A 23,184-nucleotide genomic window follows, 5' to 3' on the forward strand; every position below is an offset into this window, starting at 1 on the left:
CACAGAACTGAAGAATGTCCAACGAATAGTAAAGCAGTAAGTTTTATCAGAGAGCAAAGCAAAGGGTCAAGGGAAGTGGGGATACACTGCAAGGGAACAGTGGGCTCCTTGGGCCAGAAAACAGTGGATACTGCTGCTCGGGGCTTCCTTATATGGAGTCCAGGTGGAGGGGGAGTTGGTTGGTCTGGGGTGGAGATGGGTGGGTTTTCTGTGTTGATTGACAGGCTTGGGTTATGTAAGCGTGGGCTCACATGTTCTTTCCCATGCTGCGTCTGACTTTAATCATATGGACACTAAATCATGCATAGACATAAGAAGATAACTAGGATTTTCCCCCAAAAAAGTTCACTCAAAGGACACAGCTTATCTACTGAGCATGCACCGAACCCAGTCCAGTTGATTTGGCCCCCTGCCTCCTGCCCCAGATGTGTGCCGAAACATGTCTGAATAGAAATTAGCCATCAGGAGCCGGGTGCAGTGGCGCATATCTTTCATCCCAGGCACTCGGGAGGCAGAGGTAGGAGGATCGCTGTAAGTTTAAGGCCACCCTGAAACTACATAGTGAATTCTGGGTCAGCTTGGGCTAGATCAAGAACCTACTTTAAAAAAAGAAAAGGAAAGGAAAAGGAAGGAAAAAGGAAGAAAGAAATAAAGAGATTAACCATCAGGGGCTTGAGAAATGGCTTAACGGTTAAAGCACTTGCCTGTGATGCCTAAGGACCCAGGTTTGATTCCTCGGTACCCACATAAGCCACATGCGCAAGATGACACATGCATCTAGAGCTTGTTTGCAGTGACTGGCAGCCCTGGTCTAACCGTTCTTTCTCTCTCTCCCCTGCCCCCCCCTTTCTCTCTCTCTCTCTCTCTCTCTCTCTCTCTCTCTCTCTCTCTCTCTCTCTATCTGGTTGCAAATAAACAAACAATTTATTTTCTATCTCTCTGCTTGCAAATAAATAAGTATTTTTTAAAAAGAGAGAGGACAGGGCTAGAGAGATGGCTTAGCAGTTAAGCACTTGCCTGTGAAGCCTAAGGACCCCAGTTTGAGGCTTGACTCCCCAGGAACCAGGTAAGCCAGATGCACAAAGGGGCGCATGCATCTGGAGTTCATTTGCAGTGGCCGGAGGCCCTGGCGTGCCCATTCTCTCTCTCTATCTGCCTCTTTCCGCCTCTTTCTCTCTCTGTCGCTCTCAAATAAATAAGTAAAATAAACAACAACAAAATAAAGGACGGAGCTATTTCATTGTTTGGAGTGGGACGCGTGACAACGCACGTGAGGGGCAGAGGCTGGTAGGCGCGAGGTTGGGAAAGATGTGTGTTCCACTCGTGCCAAGCAAAGTCCCAAGTCGCATGGCTATCCATATTCTTCCCTGCCTCACCTCGCTCCTCTCTTCTCTGAGAATAACCCTTAGACCCGCATCACTTTCATCCCTTGGGAGCTTGTCAGAGACATCAGAGCCCCAGGCTCCTGAAACAAACTCAGCACTTCTGTGGAACCCCACGACACCAGTACCTCTTTAGTCATAGAACTGAATATCACACCAGGTATGATTTGACTTGGGGGGCTGGAGAGGGCTTAGATCTGAGCAAGCACAGGGTGGTCCTCAAGGCAGGCCAACGCCCTACTAAACGTCCCACAGCAATGTCCTATCGCAGAAAGCCTGTCTGGTTTTCCTGAGAGCATTTCTGCCTAGAGTCCTCCTCACCGGTGCCTCGGCTTTCTCTCCCCACACATCTCCAGGTCCCTGACTTCTGATTAATTTAAAACTCACTCTCCTGGGTCATGTCCCTGCTGGGGCTGCCTCAGGCCCTGTCCGAGAGAGAGAGAAGATGGCTGCACACAGCACATGTAATGAGTCAGTGTCCCAGTACCCCTTCCCAGCCATACCAGACCATCCTGCTTTAAATCCACATGGTCCTCACTAGAGACGTAAGCAACAGATGACTGTGGCCCACGTGGTCTCAAGAGTCAAGGGGATCTCTATCTTTCTGAATAATTAGCCTCCACTCTGTCCCTCAATAGTATATCAAGTTAAACATGATCTTGAAGCCAGACATGGTGTCATATACCTGTAATCCTAGCACTCAGGAGGCAGAGACAGGAAGATCATGAGTTCAAGACCAGCATGAGCTAAGCTACCTAGCAAAAAACTCTGCCTCAGGAAAACATTCTCTTGCGCTCTTCGCATGTCTGACCAGAAGATGGCAGCAGAGTGCAGCCCAACAGCCCTGAAACACTAAGCTTTGTTTCTTTGTTAACTTCTTGGTCTTGGGTGAGTGTTGGGATCACCTCCCTCCAAGATGTATCTTCCAAATGGCCCTAAAGATTTAAGCCGGCTTAGAAACTAAATCACCCTTAAAAGCCAATGCCTAGAACCAACTTTGGAAAAGGTGCCGTAATCCTGGCCCATCCAAGTTCGTGGCTGCACTCTTCCCAACAGCTGAGCCAGGGAGGCAACCTAGATGTCCACCAGCAGAGGAACGTGCAAAGAAAATGCGGGACATCTGCACCACAAAGCCTTATTCAGCCACGAGTGAGGATGAAACCATGGCATTTGCAGGGAAATGGATAGGACTGGAGATGATGTCAAAGAAAATGAGCCGAGCTCAGAAAGACAGATAACAAATACCATATGTTTTCTCTCATGTAGTGCATGTGTACGCGTGTGTGTGTGTACGTGTGTGTGTGTGTGTGTGCGTGTACATACACAGGTATGTAGGGTATAGAAGGGAGGGGAGGGTGGTACTAGAATACATGTGACATGAAAACAGAAGGTGAACTACTGGGAGGAGGAAGGGGAACAAGAGCAGGGGCACGGGGGGGGGAGTGCAGCAGGGTAGGAAGATCAACAGAAATAAAGTGTGTATAAAACTACTACAGGCTGCCAGGCACGGTGGCGCACGCCTCTGATCCCAGCACTCGGGAGTTTGAGGCCGCCCTGAGACTACACAGTACATTCCAGCTGAGCCTGAGCTAGAGTGAAATCCTACCTTGAAAAACAAAAACAATAAAAAAAAGGTATATGATAGTGAATTCCAGGTCAGCTTCTAGTTACAAGCATTACTGAGATGGGTAATTTCAGGCACTAATAAGTGCTAAAAGTAAATGTGGGGGCGGGGGAGGTGCTGGAAAGATGGCTTAGCAATTAAGGCATTTGCCTGCAAAGCCAAAGAACCGAGTTGCAATTCCCCAAGACTATGTAAGCCAGATGCACAAGGTGGCACATGCAGTTGGAGTTTGCAGCTGCCTGGTTCTCTCTCCCTCCCTCTCTCTCTCAAATAAATCAATAAAAATAAGATGTTTTAAAAACTCTTGTATTGGCATTTTTATACATGTAAAGAAATGTATTCTGATCATAATACTCCCCTGCTCCCTTCTCTTTTCCCCCCCCACCCATCATTCTTCCACTGAGCTCCTTCTCTCCAACTGAGGCCTCTTCTACTTTGATGTCTTTGCCCCCCACACACCACCACCCATGATGGAATGTGAACGGGCCATACAACACTCCATCTCTTTCCTATATATAGCTCTTACATTCTTTTTGTTTTTGTTTTTGTTTTTTAAGGTAAGGTTTCACTCTAGCTCAGGCTGACCTGGAATTCACTATGTAGTCTCAGGGTAGCCTCAAACTCACGGTGATCCTCCTACCTCTGCCTCCCGAGTGCTGGGATTAAAGGCGTGCGCCACCACGCCCGGCTGGCTCTTACATTCCCTCTTCTCCCTCCATTCAGCCCCTGACCACGGGGCATCCAGCACAGCTGACCAGAACATGAGATCCACAGTGCAGCACTGGTGAAACTGGAAGCCATCCCAAAAGGTAACCGGGTCCTACTCACACAAAGGCACGTGCATAGGCCTGCACTGGAAGTGCTAATCTCTCTTTCCATGTCAGACATGAGTTACATATTCTTGGTTGGCTTTACCGTTCTCAATTAAGCTGTATGTTGGGGTTTACCTTTGTTGCCTTTGACATTTCCTGATTCATAGGGCCTTTGTCTGTTTCTTCTATCATTATTGGGGGTAGGGTCTGACTCAGCCCTAGGCTGACCTAGAACCCATTGCAGACCAGAAATCTCAGCTTCTCGGCTGACAAGAGCAAGGATGTGGGCAACACACACCCTCAGGGACTTGGGCTTTATTCGATTATCTGTTTGTTTCAATTGCCACTCTTGCATAAATACCCTGTGCTGGTTTGGAGTAAATGTGTATACTACTCGGTTAAATTTTAGAATTTGCCAATAAATTGCTCCACCCAGTCTCCTAGAATAGTTGACTAGCAGGCAAATTCAGCACCTAGGGTCACTTCTGCTGTTTTCTTGGAATATAAGAGCTACACCTGGCACCTTAAACTCCTGCCCTGAAGACATATAAAATTGGATTTACACGGCTACAAACATGGCAGATAATTAAAAAAAAAAAAAAAAAAGCAAGCATCAAATTAACTCAAGATGCAAAAATCTTTCTTCCCCCTCTTCTGTAATGTTCCCTGGACCCTGGAGTGGGCAATATCGATGTCTCACTTAATGGTGAGCACTCAACAGCCATCTATTTTCAGTGCTTCGATGAGTTTTGTCACCACTAACTCAAAAAGAAGAAGTTTCTCTGAGCAAAGGTGAGAGCAGAACTAATCTATGTGCATATATAGTATAAATATATGAGGACAATCTGATGGATACAATGCATTGAGCCAAACAACAGAAGTAGTGTCTATCCTGGGACTTACGATGTTGGCAGCCACCGGCTTTTGAGTCGGTTTTCAGTATTAGACGTGAATTCTCTCCCATGAAGCCGGCCTCAAATACAATCAGAGTAGCTGGGTAACTCCAAAATAGCCATGCCCCTGTTGCACCAGTGAGCACATTTTGCCTAGCTGGTTGGTTATTGTGGTGGTTTGATTCAGGTGTCCCCCATAAACTTTGGTGTTCTGAATGCTACATTCCCAGCTGATGGAGATTTGGTAACTAACGTCTCTTAGAGGGAGTGTATTGTTGGGGGTGGGCTTATGGGTGTTATAGCCAGTCTCCCCTTGCCAGTGCTTGGCACATGCTCCAGCTACTGTTGTCCACCTGATGTTGCTCAGGAGGTGATATCCACCCTCTGCTCACGCCATCATTTCCCCCTGCCATCATGGAGCTTCCCCTCGAGTCTGTAAGCCAAAATAAACCCTTTTTCCCACAAGCTGCTCTTGGTCGGGTGTTTTCTGCCAGCTATATGAACCTGACTGCAACAGTTACGTAGTGTTCACGGTACACTGTTGGTTAGACTGTTGATGACCCCTCTCCCCCAGGACTGCGCAGCACTTTCCAGCACTGTGACAGCTATCGTGACGCTATTTCTTTAGTGATTTAATGTCATTGCCGAAATCTGTATTTCTTAATTTAGTTAAGTATAGCATAATAAGATTGTTTGAACATAAACAGGGTCGCTTTAAGAGGCTTTGCTGCCCAGGACCAGTTGCCAGGGAAACCCAAGGCCACCAGTGCAGATCAACCCTTCCCCCTTAGACACCCTGAGTGCACAGAGGCTCTCTTTACGTCCTAGCCTCCATGGCCTGGGTGGCCCCTAGCACACACAGGCTAAATTACATGGAGTAGAACTCTTCCCCTCCTCCACCACCCACCCAGAAATTCGGTCAAAGTAATCCTTTCCTTTCTTCATTGGATTTTCTAGCATCTCTCTTTCTCTTTTCCTCTCTTTCCCTCTTTCCTCTTCCTCCTCCTCTCTCCTCTCTTGTCCTTAACCACCAACCCCAACTTTGGCATGTTACTCTACTAATCAAGCTTTAACCCTTTAAAAGGATCGCTCATCTCAGCTACCTCTCCTCAAGCAGCCCGCTCTCCCAGAGCTCTATTCCTTTATCTGTCAAAGGTATGTTTCACAGCTGCAAACTTTTTTAAAATATTCATTTATGGGCTGGAGAGATGGCTTAGCGGTTAAGCGCTTGCCTGTGAAGCCTAAGAACCCCGGTTCGAGGCTCGGTTCCCCAGGTCCCACGTTAGCCAGATGCACAAGGGGGCACACGCGTCTGGAGTTCGTTTGCAGTGACTGGAGAACCTGGCGCGCCCATTCTCTCATTCTCTCTCTCTCTCTGTCTGCCTCTTTCTCTCTCAAATAAATAAACAAATAAACAAAAAAATTAAAAATATTCATTTATTTTTTTGAGAGAGAGAAAAAAATGGATGTGCTAGAGCCTCCTACTGCTGCAAACCAACTCCAGATACATGAGCCACTTTGTGCGTCTGGCTTTACATGAGGACTGGGGAATTGGACCTGGGCCATCAGGCTTTGCAATCAAGCACCTTGAACCACTGAGCCGTCTTTCCAGTCCCAGTTGTCAATTTTTTTAAAGTTGATAATAGGTGGGTACCTATCTCATGGGTCAAGGAGAATTAGACACTACTGAAACCCCTGGAGCAATGATCATGGAGTCCCTTTCATAGCAGAAGTAGAAAAAAAAATTTAAAGGAATTAAGGCCACCAAAATGACTGAACGGGTTACCTAAGAGAAAGAATGGTCCAGGAGAGTGTTTGGCCAGTTTTATGTTTTTCTACGGTTCCCTTCCCACCCTTGATGTGCGTTAGTGTAATTAATTTGGTAATTAAAATTCCAGACAGGGATGGGAGACTGCTCAGCATTTAAGGCAAAGCCTCATGACCCAAGTTCGATTCCCCAGTGCCCATGTAAAACCAGATACACAAAGTGGCACATGTGTCTGGAGTCTTTGCAGCAGTTGGAGGCCCTAGCATACCCATTTTCTTTGTCTCTCTTCTATCTCTCTGTGCTTACAAATAAATAAAATATGGAAAAAAAACACCACATAATACGTATATAAGTCTGTTTCTTCCCAGAACGAATGAAAGAATGGAAGGAGGGTGCTGATTTTGTCTTCAACCAAGCCATGTCCTAGCCTCACAACCTCACCACCACATCCCCTGGAGTCCAAAGGTCTCTGCCCCAAGCATGCCAGAGCTCTAGCGCCTGGGCTAGGGACAGAGACACGAACCAGAGAACTGGGGGCCAAGGATGTGGCTCAGTTGTCAGAGTGCTTGCCTAGAATGCACAAAGCCCTGGGTTTGATTCCTAGATATGCATGCCTATAATCCCAGCACTCTGGAGATAGAGGCAAGAGGCTCAGAAATTCAAGGTCATCCTCAGAGAGATATACAGCAAGTTCAAGGCCAGACTCTGTCTCATAAAGAAAGGAACTTAAAGAGATTAGCATTAATGTCAAATAAAAGGGCAGCTGCCCATCTCTCAGCCTCTTTCCAGAGAAAACCTGTGTCTCTCTTCCCCTTCATCCTGGGAGTGTCTTTCCTCAAATACAACTCATGGCACTCCCCTAGCTTTCTTTACAGGCTGTAAATAAACTGGCCTGTCCACTTCCCATCTGAGTAGGTTGGTCTAAAGATCATCAGTTCTCCAGCTTATGTTTCTCATCCCTGCTTCCCCAAGGCCCAGCCAACACAACAAAGCATATTCCAACCCCTCCAGGGGATCCCACACTGGCAGAAGAAGCAATTAACGTGGATATTTCTGCAAGCTGGAAATTCTCATAATTAAAGCTTCTTTTGCAAGCTCTCAAGAGCCTAAGGAACCCTAAGGGAAGAAGGATGCTAGCATCTTATCAAGAAATGCGATTGCCAGAGCCAGATGAACTTGGTAATATAGGCCTGAAATTTCACTCTAAGGCCTAATGATCAGACACAAATATTCCTGTTGATTAAAACAACATGATAAGTTAGTGCCATTCATTGCAAGCTCTTAGCATGTACACAAAGTCTCCAAATGCAGCTCAGTTACAAGCAGCTGTGCAATCCGAAGTCAGTTCTGACATGGTCACTCTCCTCAGCTTAGCCATGGCAGGTCTAATAGAGACCTAGCAGCCGTCCACTAAGGGAAGTCAGTTCTGACACGATCACAGTCCCAGAGCACAAATGATTCCATTCCATGTACTTGAGAACTTGAGTAACTGGTACAGTGCTTTGGTAGTAGGTACATGTCACAGGTGCTCAGCTCACAGGACCTACTCAGGCCTCTGGTCAGAATCTTTCCTATTTAAGTGATTCAGTGAAGTTTGCCAAGCCATTAAAAGAACACCGTTCTGGGCTGGAGAGATGGTTTAGCAGTCAAGGTGCATGCCTGCAAAGCCTAAGGACCGCAGTTCGATTCTTCAGGACCCACGTAAGCCAGATGTACAAGGTAGTGCGTGCATCTGGAGTTCATTGCAGTGGCTAGAGACCCTGGCATGCCCATTCTCACTCTCCCTCAGCCTCTAATAAATAAATAAAATAAAATAAAAATTCTAAAAAAAGAACACTGTGCTATTGCAAAGTCCAAAGTATCCACAATGAATGCCTTTTAGAACATGCCACACACGTGTGTGACATGTATATATGTATAGTATATGCACATGTGTGAGCAGATGCACGCCTCCCTCGTGCACACACATGTGGAAGACACAGAAGTATGTCCGGAGTCTTCTTCTATCACTCGTTCGTGTTTTTCTTTTCTTGAGACAGAGTCACTCACTGAACTTGGAGCTGTCATTTTCTTTTTCAGTCAGACGAGCTGACCAGTGAGCCCCAGTGATTCTCCTATTCCTCCCCCCACATAGGACCGGGGTTACAGGGGTGGCTGGCTATGTCTGGCTTTTTCCTGTGGGTGCCAGAATCAAACCTGGGCCCTCATACTTACACAGCAAATGTTCTTACCCACAACACCACAGTGTACAGAAGCGTATCATATGTGAAAAACACCTCAGCTCACATACAAAAGACAGAAATTCAAAAAGTGAGCGGATGCGCTGTTAAAAACGTAATAATCAGGGCTGGAGAGATGGCTTAGCATTTAAGTGCTTGCCTGTGAAGCCTAAGGACCATGGTGCGAGGCTCAATTCCCCAGGACCCACGTTAGCCAGATGCACAAGGGGGCACACATGTCTGGAGTTCGTTTGTAGTGGCTGGAGGTCCTGGTGCACCCATTCTCTCTCTCTTCATCTGCCTCTTTCTCTGTCTGTTGCTCTCAAATAAATAAATTAAAAATAAACAATTTTTTAAAAAATTAATAATCATTTAAAAATGAAATTTTAGGGTCTGGAGGGATGGCTTAGCAGTTAAGGTGCTTGCCTGTGAAGCCTAGGGACCGAGGTTCGACTCTCGAGGTCCCACGTAAGCCATATGCACAAGATCACACATGAGTATAAGGTGGCACACTTGTCTGGAGTACAATTCCAGTACCTGAAGGCCTTGGCACACCAATTCGCCCTCTCTGTCTCTCTCTCTCTGTCCCTTTCTTCCTCCCTCATAAAAAAAAAGCCCGTCTGAGTCAGGCGTAGTGGCTCACGCCTTCAATCCCAGCACTCGGGAGGCAGAGGTAGGAGGATCACCATGAGTTCGAGACCGCCCTGAGACTTTGTAGTGAATTCCAGGTCAGCTTGGGCTAGAGTGAGACCCTACATTGAAAAAAAATAAAAAACAAAAGATCTTTGAAAATATGACTGGAGAATGGACAAAAAAACCACTGGCTATAGACAAAACTAAATTTTCAAAGATGGCTATCCAAGGCTAGTTGAGACCACCCAGACACCAGCCAAATTATTCCTGCAATTCTATGAAATTTGGCAAGAACAAGGCTCCTTAAGTTAATGGTCAACATAGACCTCAACTCACCAGAAAATTAGCTTGACTCAGTCTGCGCTCAACCTGCTTGTGGGAGCAGTTTACAGACATAGTTCTACATCTGTGCAAATTAAAGGAAACAAGCTGACCCCCTTACCTTGCCAAAAACTATGCGGCTGCCTGCGTTCACGACTGCTTTACCTGCAGTAACCTTGCTTTGAGGACCAGCTTGGGAGAAGCGCCTGGGTGTGACCGTTATTTCGATGTGGCAATCGTGATAGCTGCTGCCACCAATGCAATGTTTATTTCCCAGACCAGCGTGCTATGGTCTCTCTCCACTCATCCAACTAACTAAAAACGACTAAAAGAAAAATTAACTAAAGGTCATTTGGTAGAGAGAAACGCTTAGACAAATTTCTTTCTGGTGTGGGGGGGGAAGGTTTATTAGAAAATGGTTAGTATGCAATAAAAGAGCACCCTAAATGGCCTTGGGTTTATCTGCTCCTGCCTGCCTGGCTTTGTACCCCAGGCGGCTTGGCCTCACATGTTTTCTAACACTACTGTCTCTTAAATGTCAACCAGAAGACGAACTTGTTCTGGGTTTCATGGTATAGTCGGCATAAAACAGTCCCTAGTGCGTGGAACTGTCTTTCCGGTGAGAAAGAAGACATAAAAAAGCAATGTGGACCGGGTGTGGTGGCGCACGCCTTTAATCCCAGCACTCAGGAGGCAGAGGTAGGAAGATTGCTGTGAGTTTGAGGTCACCCTGAGACTCAGCCTGGGCTAGAGGGAGACCCTACCTCGAAAAACCAAACCAAAACAAACAAACAAAAAAAAAAAAAAAAAGCAATGTGGATGGTATCGGGTGGTACACATGGCTGTGAAGAAGCAAGGGGGACAAAGATGCCAAGTGGTCACAGTGTGAGCTACGCTATCCTGACAAAGACCTCCAGGAAAGCACCCTCTAGAGAAACACGTCAACTCACTGCAATAGAGAAAGCACATGTCACCTAGAGAGTGTCCAAAGGATTTATAAGGTTTGGGAGCCGGGCGTGGTGGTGCACACCTTTAATCCCAACACTCAGGAGGCAGAGGTGGGAGGATCGCTGTGAGTTCAAGGCCACCCCTGAGACGACAGAGTGAATTCCAGGTCAGCCTGAGCTAGAGTGGGACCCTACCTCAAAAAAACAAAGAAAGGGGATGGGATTTATATGGTTTGGGGTGCTTTAGGTGATTGGAGAACATGAGAAAGTGGGACCTGCTTTGGGTTGGACAGGGTCAGGAAGTGACGGTAGCTCTAGAGTTGGGCGTCTTTTTTCCCATTTCTTTTTATTCTGGGGGGTAAGTTTTGAGGTAGGGTCCCGCTCTAGTCCAGGCTGACCTGGAATTCACTATGTATTCTCAGCGTGGCCTCGAACTCACAGTGATCTTCCTACCTCGGTCTCTTGACTGCTGGGATTAACGGCGTGCACCACCACACCCAGATTTTACTATTTCTTTTTGAGACTGTCTCATGTAGCTCACGCTGGCCTCAAATGCTCTGTGCAGCAGAGGAGGATGTTAAAACCCCGATCCTCCTGCCGTCACCTCTCTAGTGCTGAGAGGACAGTACGGGTACGTGGTACCACACCCAGCCGCCCATCTGGGGTTTCTTCACTCACATGAGGGTTGGGGAAATAAGGCAGTCTCTGGGCTAACAGAGGCACATGTGGCCACCCTCATGATTCACACAACATTGTCCTTCTCGGCAGCCTCCTGACATTACTACAGTCTCTCTGTCTGGATGTTGTTTCTGTCTTGACCCACCAAGGACGCAGAGTGGCCCTACGGGATGTCCATGTCCTAAGACATTGCTATGATCTATATTTAACTTGAGAATGGAACAGCCAAGCCGGGACTCTAGGGCTGGCTCCCTGCTGTCGGGGGCTGGGTTTTTCCCCCCATGCTTACTCTGCACTTATCCTCCCAAAAACAGTATTATTGCTATTCTTTTGTTTAATAAGAAAAGTGAAGTGTTATACAGCTATCTCCTCCAAACTGGAGCGAAGATTCCCTCCTGGAGGAAGGAGAGTTCCTAAGAATCAGGCTCAGGAGGCCCAGAACGTTGCAGGACTCACGAAGTCCCCTCCCCGCAAAGTAGTCATGAACAACTGCTGAAGGAGAGGAGACCCTTGGGCAGAGCTGCCTGCAAACTGAGCAAGGGGACCCTCCCCCACCCCCCGTAAGCTTTTCCATGATACAGCTGCCTTTGAGCTATCATGCTTCTCCATGTAATCCCATTAAAATTCATTGGTTCACGGGCTGGGGAGATGGCTTAGCAGTTAAGGTGCTTGCCTGTGAAGCCTAGGAACGTGTCCAAATCCTCCAGATTGAATAACCAGATGCAACAGTGACACAAGTGTGCAGTGTCACACATGCGCACAGGGGCGCACACGTCTGGAGATCTTTCACAGCGGCTGAAAAGCCCTGCAGCACCCTCTCTCTCTCTCTCTCTCTCTCTCTCTCTCTGTGTGTGTGTGTGTGTGTGTGTGTGTGTGTGTGTGTGTGTGTGTCTCGCTCTCTGCCTCTCTCTCTCTCTCAAAAAAAAAAAAAAAAAAGCCATATGTGGTGGCGCACGGCTTTAATCCCAGCACTCGGGAGGCAGAGGTAGGAGGATCACCGTGAGTTCGAGGCCACCCTAAGACTCCATAGTGAATTCCAGGTTAGCCTGGGCCAAAATGAGACCCTACCTCAAAAAAAAAAAAAAAAAAAAAAACTCATTGGTTCACCAAGTTCAACTTAGGCAAAATCATTAGTTCTATCTGTCACTGATATGAAATGAACAGACTTTAGTTTGCATCTACCTAACACTAAGATCTCCCAAGAAGGCCAGCTTTTCCTAGAACAAGTCACGGAACCATGAAGGGGAAGAATCAAACCCAGGGCTCCTGACTCCCCCGCCCGTCCCTCATGCAGCTCTACACATAGATGGCTGCAGCTCGGCACCTCTTAGATTTCTTGGCCATGTAGTCTCCTCCAAGGGACCATGGGGAAGGCCTCAGTGAGAAGGCAGATGGGGAATGAAAAGAGCAGAGGAGAAGCTGCCACAGGTAGACACATGCCCACTCCTTACGAATACCATCAAAGCGAGTGCTTTTCTCCCAGGGATGAGGAAACATTTTGCCAACTTAAGTTTATTTAATTTAACTTTTTTCAAGAATTTAACCAAAACCAACTTATCTTAGCAGCTTATAAACTATCATGAAGGTTTCAAGTATTGAAATAACATAGTAAAAAAGTATAATGTGGGCTGGAGAGATGGCTTAGTGGTTAAGGTGCTTGCCTGCAATGCCAAAGGACCCAGGTTTGATTCCCCAGGACCCACATAAGCCAGATGCACAAGGTGGCGCATGTGTCTAGAGTTTGACTGCAGTAGCTGGAGACCCATTTTTTTTCTCTATCTGCCTCTTTCTCTCTCTCAAATAAATAAATAAATAAAAATGTTCTTTTTAAAGTATAATGTCACCTGTGCAGGTAACACAGTATAAATCAGTGAATATTTATTTGTTTACTTGCATGTGTGTGCTTGCATGCGTGTGTATGTGAGATGTGTGTAATGTGTGCATGTGAGTATTATAGTATTTACATGTGTGTGGGTACATGTGTGTGTGGAGTCCTGAGGATAACCTCAGATATTATTCTCAGGAATGCCATTCACCTCCTTTTAGGGACAGAGTCTGTCACTGAGGTAAGCCAGACTAGCTAGCCAATGACCTCCAGGAATCCTCCTGTCTCCACCTCCCCCAGCTCTGGGATTATTGGCACGTACGGCCATACCTCATATTTTTACATCTGTACTGAAGATCAAGCTTGGGTCCTTGTGCTTGTAAAGTGAGGACTTTACCCACTGAGCTTTCTCCTCGGTCCCCTTAATAGTTACTTTATCACATACTTTATAACCTCTCCCTCTCCTCACAGCAGCAAAACCCAGGACTTACCAGGAGGTTTTCTGGCTTGAGGTCCCGGTGGACGATGTTCTTGTCATGCATGTGAACAAGGGCCTTGCACAGATCCGTGATGAGAAGGGCAGCGTGGGGCTCTGGGAACTTCACGCTTTCTATGATGGCGTCAAAAAGGTCCCCTCCCTGCACATACTCCATGATCAGGTAGATTTCTGTTTCTGTTTCATAGACCTCGTGCAATTTCACTATGTTGGGGTGAGAGAGGCTCTGGATGATTGAGATCTCGCTATCAACAATGTCCTCCTTGCCCTTGAGCTTGGACTTGTCAATAATCTTCATGGCATACGTCTGCCTGGTGTCGCGGTGCTTACACTCCTTGACCACGGCAAAATTCCCATCCCCGATGACCCTGCCAGTCTCATAGCGCTTCTCCACGTCGGCCGCGGCGATGCCCGCGGCTCGCAGCCTCCGGCCGCTGGACCACTCCGCCTTGCCGTCTTCGGGCCTCGCCTTGCTCTCCTTCTCCGCGGCGCTCTTCCTTCCTCCAGATCCTGCCGGCCTCTTCTCCTTATCCGCTTCCTTCTCGTCCTCTTGGGCTCTGGGGAGCTGCGGGGGCTCAGCCTGCTGCTCCCGCAGGAGCCAGCCGCCCTGTTTGTTCCTGCAAGCCTGCCTGGTGTCTTTCTTCGTGTCCCTGGGCCCCTCGTCCATGACCGGCGGTCCTTCCGCAGGATCTTTCTGGGTCTTGGCCGTTCCTGGAGGATGGCTGCTTTGACTCTCTGGATTTCCATCCTCCTTCCTGTCCGAGCTGCTACTGGTCGGGCTTCTCAGCTCTTCAGTGGGATTCCTGGGGCTGCCCCAATGGCTGTCACCTCTCCGCCCTTCCTCTCCGTCTGCAGAGCTGGCCTCAGAAGGCCTCCTGCAGCTCTTGGTCCTCACCAGCTTCTCAGTGGTGGCGGCTTCGCGCCTCGGCCCCTTTCCCACGTCCGGCTCACCGGGGCCCAGGGGCCGCCGCTCCCTGTGCAGGCCCAGCCGCAGCTCCCTCTCCCGTGTGCACCTCTCGCACCTCACCATCTCCCCGGAGGTCTTCTCGATGTCCACCCCGAGGTGCTGCTCCCCACTTGCGTGCTTCTCCTCCAGCGTGGCTTCCTTGGGAGGCTGGCCACCACCAGCTCCGGGCTCCTGCTGCCCCCTTGCCCACCGCTTCTGGACCCTCAGCTTGTCCTCCGGGGCCAGCTCCACATTCGTCTTCCCCTGCTGCCTGGTGGCCACCCTGCTGCTCCCCATGTGGTCGCCACCATTCCCGCTCTCCCCACAGCGGTGACCTCCTTTCAGAAGCTTGCTGGGCTGTCTGCTCTTCGGCCTTGGGGAAGGGACCCAGTTGTGCGGGGTCAGGGTGAGGGCCCGGTTCTTACTGGGGTACAGCTCCTCCATAGCCAACTGAATGCTCTTCAGTGTCAGTGGCTCTTTGCCCATGGCAATGAAAGCATCACCCTCCCTGAAGAAGTCAGACACACTCCTGACTTCCTTGCCCTTGGGGGTGAACAGTTTCCTCACACGGTCGCTCCTCCATCTTGGAAAACCCAAAGCTTCGGAGATGTCTGCTAGGAGCTGCTCGAAGGTCTGAACTGACCTCCTGTTGAGGAGCAGGGTGGCCTTACGGAGGGGCTGCGCGCCCAGCTTCACCACCGTCACCACCCGGGGCTTCAGCGGGCTGTGCTCGGCGCGGCCTGAGCGAAGACCACTCTGAGGGTTGAACATGGGCATGATGGCACCACGTGGCCCCAGGACCGGTTTCTCCAGTGGCCCTCGGCCCGCAGGCAGCCAGGAGCCTTGTAGCTTTCGCTCGGTTATCTTGGAGCTTAGACATTTGAGAGAATGGTCACATGGGCCTCCATGTCCTGCAACAGGAAGAGAAAAGAACAGCGTTAGTCAAAATGGGTTCCGAGAGCTTAGGGCTTCATCCAACTCTACTGGAAGGAAGGCTGCAAGTGTAGCTCATGGACCACCTGGCCAGCAATTGAGAGACCCTCCTAGGTTTGACCCTCCGCAACACACACACACACAAATTATTAAAGATTGCTGTTCTGGGCTGGAGGGATGGCTTAGCGGTTAAGGCATTTGTCTGAAAAGCCAAAGGATCCAGGTTCAATTCCCCAGGACCCACGCTTGCCAGATGCACAAGGGAACACATGCGTCTGGAGTTCGGTTGCAATGGCTGAAGGCCCTGGCATGGCCCTTCTCTCTCTCTCTCTCTCCTTTTTCTGTCAAATAAATAAATAAATAAAATATTTTTTAAAAAAGATTACTATTCCAAGAGGCCAGAGAGATAACTCAGTGGGAGGGAGGGGGATGAAGAACTTGTCTTCACGAGGACCTGAGTTCAACATTGTAAAAAGAAAACGTATTAGAATTTTAAAAATAAATAAATAAATAAAAATTAAAAAAAAACAGCTGAGCATGGCCGTGTGCACCTGGAATCTCAGAGCGGAGGAGGCGAAGACAGAAGGATCCCTGGAGTTCACTGGCTAGCCAGTCTAGCCTAATAGGTGACCTCCAGGCCAACAAGAGACCCTGTCTCAAAAGGAGGTGGGTGACAGTGTGGTTGTTTGCCTGAACTCTTTAAAAGCTATGTATCTTTCCACAGAAGTAAACAAACATTGCCAAAAAAGGGGGGTGCTGGGGAGATGGTTTAGCAGTTAAGACGCTTTCCTGCAAAGCCCAAGGACCCATGTTCGACTCTCCAGATCCCACGTAAGGCAAGGCAAGTGCAAGGTTGCACATGCCCATTAGGTGGCAAAAGCATCTGGAGTTTGATTGCAGTGGCTGAGACTGGCATGCCAATTCTCTTTCTCTCTCGTTCTCTCTTGCTTTCTCTTAAAAAAAAATTTTTTTTTAAAAGAGATAAAGATCCAGGCATGGTGGCACATACCTTTAATCCCAGCACTCAGGAAGCAGAGGTAGGAGGATCGCCTTAAACCACTAAGCCATCCCTCCAGCCCTGGATATTTATTTTGTACTTGAATTTCATTTGATGAAAGTAGAAGTCTCTTGTGTACAACCTCACCAACCTCCCACACACTGCTATGCCCCCTTGATACAGTGGGGGGCTTCCTAAAGCTCGGAGATTCTCTTCATCAGACATTGCTGTAATGGCACTAAGGGAGATTTCACTCGAGGTACAGAAACGTTCTTCTCCAGATGCTTTTTTTCTCTCATTAAAATAAAGAAAGTGGAGCTGAAGACATGGCTCCATGGGCAAGAATGCTTGCCCCAAGCATGAGGGCCTGAGATTGGCCGAGTTCAGTTTCCCAGGAACCATATACACTGGAAAATCACTAGGCTCGTGTTCAAAGAAAGATTCCATTTCAGGAAAATATGTAGATGAACAATACAGGAAGACCCAACGATCTCCTCTGGCCCCTGTGCACACACAGGTGGCCTCATTTGCATACACACATGTATGTACCCCACACACACGTACACACACACCAAACTACATATGCTACATCAAGAAAGAAAAAAAGGAGAGGAAGGAAGGAAGAGGCCGAGAGAAAGGAAGAGAGGAAGGGAAGAGAGCAGGGGAAAAGGAGGAAGGAGGGAGAGGAGAGAGGGAAGAAGGAAGGAAGGAATGTAGATAGGAAGGAAGAGCAGATGTGGTGGCACAGAGCTATAATTCCACATTCAGGATTCAGGAGGCTGGGTAGAAAGATTATCATGAATTTGAAGCCAGCCTGTGCTACATAATAAGTTCCAGGCCAGCTGGCTACTGAGTAAGACCCTGTCTCAAAAACACACATTATTTCAGAGTGTAACTGAGTCAACTGTAGCTGAAATTTCACTTGTGCTAGGATGGGCAGGTTGGCCCACAAGTCCTCACAGAGTATGTTTTGTTTTTTTAATTATAACATACAATCTGTTCAGAGGCACAGTTTCCAACGAAGCCCAGGTGTCGAGTAAATGGCAAGGTAGTCGCAGTGCTTCCCACATGTCGTGAATTTATGAGCTTAACGATCGCAGTTACAGTTAAGGGATTTATTTGCGGACATCTGTCAGTCCTCTTCTTCTCAGTCTTTAGATCTCGCTGCCCCCGTTTTGTCTGGTGGCTGGTGTAAGTAGAAAGATTGGCAGCAGTAACATTCTTCTACACTCCCCACATGGGAGAACCGAGGAAGGGTGCCAGGGAACGTGACCGCGAGACGCACGTGTGCCGAGGGCTGGTGCCTCATCTCCTTCTGCTCTTCACGTGCAGTAGGACCCTTGGTGCAGGCTTAGCAAACTCCCCGAGAAGACGCAGCATGGGAACAGAGAGGAGTAGCCTAGGCAGAAGCTTCCCCAAGCACAGGTGAAGAAAGGACGGGGGTAGCCCAAGACATCAACCCTCGGCGGGGTTCAGGGGACGGGCAGACCCACCGGGACCACTCGAGCAAATCAAGCCCAAGGCAGGGACAATGAGTGCCCAGGGGTTTTGAAGACCAGGAGTTGGGCCTTCGATACTAGACGGGGTGGAGGTCCCCAAGGAGAGTGGCCAGGGACCCTGGTTTGGGGTGGGACAGGTTGTCCACGTGGTGTGAGGTTACCTACCACAAATGAAGGCAAAATGTGAGGCAGAGCAAAACATTCCATAATCTGGAGCTAGAACCAGACAGTCATTACCTGGCACAGTCAAAGCGTGATATAAGCCTCAGCAAAGGACGGGTGGTGGCTCATCAGTGGGGAAAGAGAAAACTTCTGCCACAAACCTGAGCCCTGCCTTCAAACTCCACAGTCTCAAGGCTGGGGAGATGGTTCCGTTGGTAAAACACCTGCCTTACATGCATGAGTAGCTGAGTTCAGATCCCAAATACACACGTAAAACATGGGCATGGTGATGCATAGCTGTGATCCCAGTGCCAGGGAAGGACAGGAGGATCCCTATGCCTTGCTGTCCAGCTAACCTAGCTTAATTGGTGAGCTCTGGGCCAATAAGAGATCTTGCATCAAAAAGAGATGGGAGGGGCTGGAGAGATGGCTTAGCGGTTAAGCGCTTGCCTGTGAAGCCTGAGAACCCCGGTTCGAGGCTCGATTCTCCAGGACCCACGTTAGTCAGATGCACAAGGGGAAACACGCATCTGGAGTTCGGTTTGCAGTGGCTGGAGGCCCTAGCATGCCCATTCTCTCTCTCTTGATCTGCTTCTCTCTCTCTCTCTCTCTCTCTCTCTCTCTGTCACTCTCAAATAAGTAAAAATAAACAAAAAAAATTAAAAAAAAAAAAGAGATGGGAGGTGGGCTGGAGAGATGGCTTAGCGGTTAAGCACTTGCCTGTGATGCCTAAGGATCATGGTTCAAGGCTTGATTCCCCAGAACCCACATTAGCCAGATGCACAGGGGGGCGCACAGGTCTGGAGTTCATTTGCAGTGACTGGAGGCCCTGGCACACCCATTCTCTCTCTCGATCTGCCTCTTTCTCTCTCTGTCACTTAATAAAAATAAACAAAAAAAATTAAAAAAAAAAGAGATGGGAGGTGGGCTGGAGAGATGGCTTAGCGGTTAAGCGCTTGCCTGTGAAGCCTAAGGACCCCAGTTCGAGGCTTGATTCCCCAGGACCCATGTTGGCCAGATGCACAAGGGGGTTCATTCATCTGGAGTTTGTTTGCAGTGGCTGGAGGCCCTGGCACACCCATTCTCTCTCTCTCTCTCTATCTGCCTCTTTCTCTCTCTGTCATTCTCAAATAAAAATAAAATAAAATAAAATAAAGCTATAAGCCAAAATACCTCTTTTGTTTCCTTAAGTTGCTTCTGGTCAGGTGTTAGCTGACAGCAACAAGAAAGTCACTAACACAAGCATCCACAATTCACACTGAATGTGCCTACCACCCTGCTTGGACTCTGTAACTGTACTAAATTTTCCTAAACTTTAAAGAAAAGAGGAGTTGTGGTTCCCCCCCCCCCCAGATCTATGCACACCTCAAGATCAATGAGAAGAGACACTCACGCTGACCCGACAGGATATACTTATCCTTCATATAGTGAGTAAAACACAAAATCAGCTGGGTGTGGTGGCACACACCTTTAATCCCAGCACTCAGGAGGCAGAGGTAGGAGGATCTGAATATGAGACCACCCTGAGACTACAAAATGAGGTAGACATGAGGCCCTATCTCAAAAAACAAGCAAACAAAAAATACAAACCCAGGAGGGATAGGACATGAAAGGAAACTCTCCAGCAAACCAAAGTACACAGGTCTTCTGGGGAGATGACCCACCTTTCTGCTCACTGGTCCTGAGATACTCTGTCACCCATGTGAGGCAGAAGAGTCAATGACTGAGCAGCACGGCAGGCTGTTCCGGCCGGGACAGGTTTTACTCCCAGAACCCAGATCTCCTACTAGCTGCTGCAACTCAGATAAATTCACATACTGTGATTCTGCCGTGACCAGCTCTGGAAGTCACGCTGATCCAATTTCCTGTCCAATCATTCACTATGTACTGTTTTTCGTTAAAGATTAGCTACTAGTCACCAAGTTTATAATCAAGGAAAAAAAAAAAAAAAGCAGGGCTGGAGAGATTGCTTAGCAGTTGAGCGCTTGCCTGTGAAGCCTAAGGACCCCAGTTCAAGGCTCGGTTCCCCAGGACCCACGTTAGCCAGATGCACAAGGGAGCGCACACATCTGGAGTCCGTTTGCAGCAGCTGGAGGCCCTGGAGCACCCATTTTCTCTCTCTCTCTCTCTCTCTCTCTGCCTCTTTCTCTCTCTGTCTGTCACTCTCAAATAAATAAATAAAAATAAACCAAAAAATTTAGAAAAAAAGTTAATATATGACATCTTTTTGTGTGTGTATGTGTGTGATCAGCATATGTGCATGTCTGCACGTATGGGGTGCACATGCATGTGAGGGTATGTCTGCGTGTGTGTATGAAGGTCAGAGATTGACACTGGACATCTTTCTCAATCACACTCCCTTATTGAGAGACAAGTCTCAACTGAACCCAGAGCTCACCAATTATGCCCCAGGGACCCACCATTTGTACCTCCCAGGAGCTTGAATTGCAGGCAGGCTGCCATGCCCGTGCAGCATTTTTCATGGGTTCTGGGGATTCGAACTCAGGTGGTGGTATTTGCACAGTAAGTATTTTACCTACTGAGCCATCTCCCCAGCCCACATTACCTTTAAAAAAAAAAAATACAATCAAAATGAAAGGTGACGTTTTTCCTTTCAATTTAAAATCATAACCCATGTGTCTAATCAAACCAAAGAAAAACTATATCTCTGCTCAGTATTACCTTCTGGAATGTTCATTTGGGCTCCTGGAAAGCTATAATAGCCCCAGTGGAAAAAGAAATGGGAGAATTACACTCAACCACGACAGGACGTAAGTAATGCATAATTGCTCTGGAAGCATGCACAAGTTGTGAATAATAAAAAGAATGGAAATTTCTGTTTTAAAATATTTTTTAGTATCCAATACCAAAAAAAAAAAAAAAAAAAAAAAAAAAACCCTAGAAAAGAACAGTTTTTGCATTGAAAAGCCTGTTCTCCCCAGTAGGGAAGTTCTTTAAATACTCCCCCCTTATCAGCCCTTCATTCCTTGGTGGTTCCCCCAGATTAGTCACTGTGGCCCCCAGATTTAAGCACTGAGCTATTCACTCAGGTGAAGGAGATGGAGAATGACTGGCAGAAATAAGTTGCCTTTTCACCAAGTCGTTGTCCTGGGTATATTCCAGACATTGTTTGGGAACACACTCATGTTGCTCATATGAAGATATGAGCCTGGAGAAACATCTGTGAACTCACATTGTATTATGCCAACAACCCAAAGCGAGTTTCTAAACGAATTTAAAAAAATAAAATAAAACCTGGAATACATCCTAAGCTTCAGAACAGTACTGTTTGGTAATTGGGAAGCCTGGCCAGTCTGAACTGATGAAAGCTGGAGGCTTTGATAAGGGAAAGTAAGCAGACGAAAGTATCATGTCACTCATTACTGACTGTCATCACTGGTGACACACCAAGCTCTTGTTAAGGTGACCATCAATCTTTTTCACCACCATGACTTAGTGAGCCCACAGAAGCAGGGATCACAGGGACTCGGTCGTGTCTCTATAGTGCCCGTTAGTTCCACTAACCGACTGTTGCCAATTTCCCTAAGCATTTCCTAGTATGCGGGCACAGCGTGTGGCCAGGTCTCCATGAGGGGCATCCCCCAGTCCCTACTCTATCCTGCCTGGCAGGCCTGCAATACTTTTCCCTCAGCCATTCAGTGAATGCCAGCTACGTTGAACTGCCGTGACACTTGGGAACTCCTTTGATTATTTCCAGAGCACCTTGTAGTATGTGGTGCGTGTGCATGTATGTATGTATGTATGTTCGGATGTGTATGCGCACACACATATGTGGAGGTATGTGCAAGTGGAGACCAGTGGACAGCTTTGAGTGCTAGCCTCAGGAACACCAACCACCCGTTTTTTGAGACAAGGTATCTCCTTGGCCTGGATCTTATGAATTAGGCTGGACTCACTAGCCAACAGGCTCCGAGGCTCCTGGGTCGCCACCTCACCATGGCAGGAGCCTGCCCCCACACACGGCGAGGGTTATGAAGACAACCTCAAGTTCTCATGTTTGTTAGGCAAACACATGGTCCACTGAGCTACCTCTCCAGCCTGTTTCCAGAACGTCTTTGAAGTGAGCATTCCTTTCCTCACTTTGAAGGTCCATCCCTGGTGCCTGAGATAATGATTGTCTTCCTGACCTTCATTTTCCCACTCACTCTCTGCTGGACCCCAGTTTTCATCCATTTCTTCCTATCAAAGTTCCACTTCCATCTCTGCTGGATTTTTTTTTTTTTTTTAACATTTTATTTATTTGTGAGAGGGAGGGACAGCAAGAGAGAGAAAGAAGGAGTGGAAAAGGCAGAGAGAGAGAATGGGCCCTGCAGGGCCTCCAGCCATTGCAAACAAACTACACGCCACCTAGTGCCTCTGGGGAATTGAACTGGGGTCCTTAAGCTTTGAAGACAAAGGCCTTAACAGCTAAGCCATCTCTCCAGCCCCTCTTCTGGCTTTTTAATGTGAAAATCCTCACACTCCAGACAAGCCAGAAAACAAAAAGAGTTGATTTTTTGTTTTACGAGGTAGGGTCTCACTCTAGTCCAGGCTGACCTGGAATTCACTATGTAGTCTCAGGCTGGCCTCAAGCTCACAGCGATCCTCCTGCCTCTGCCTCCCGAGTGCTGGGGTTAAAGGTAGGCACCACCACGGCAGGCTAAAAAGAAAAAGAGTTTTTTAAAAAGCTTCTGTGGCACTCTGGCCCCACACAGGTGATGCAACAGGTGAGAAGAAGAAACCATTCCATTCATAATCTCCCCTCAGCAAGGAAAGCCATGGGGAGCCCATGAGAGCAGGAAGACAACAGAGGGAGGAAGCAAGGGTACCACAGCAACTGAAGGAAGGGCGGGCACCAGTGTACCAGAGCGCAGGAGCCCTTTCCTGCCCTGGGGACTGAAGTTGCTGGCAGAGGCCTGTGTGAGCAGCTGGGGCTGCTGGTACTCTGCACGCTGGGCATTAATATTAACATGGCCTCGTTCGCTCCCAGGGCTGTGACGTCCCTCAGGTCTGCCAGTGGTCATAACAGTGACACTTGTCTCCTTTACG

At 48.0% G+C, this 23,184-nt stretch overlaps 1 protein-coding gene across 2 annotated transcripts in view; it reads right to left on the reverse strand.

Annotated features, from left to right (window-relative positions):
* The window catches only part of Dclk3 (doublecortin like kinase 3), a 54,578-nt gene that overhangs the window by 9,107 nt on the left and 22,287 nt on the right, over positions 1-23,184 (reverse strand). For both annotated transcript variants that reach the window (XM_045137029.1, XM_045137028.1), the window contains exon 2: positions 13,594-15,455. In XM_045137029.1, the coding sequence (XP_044992964.1) occupies positions 13,594-15,321 (1,728 nt within the window). In that variant the 5' untranslated portion in view covers positions 15,322-15,455. The remainder of the gene's footprint in view (positions 1-13,593; positions 15,456-23,184) is intronic.

This window comes from Jaculus jaculus, chromosome 17 (genome assembly GCF_020740685.1).
Source record: "Jaculus jaculus isolate mJacJac1 chromosome 17, mJacJac1.mat.Y.cur, whole genome shotgun sequence".
In the NCBI taxonomy this organism is placed as follows: Eukaryota; Metazoa; Chordata; class Mammalia; order Rodentia; family Dipodidae; genus Jaculus; species Jaculus jaculus.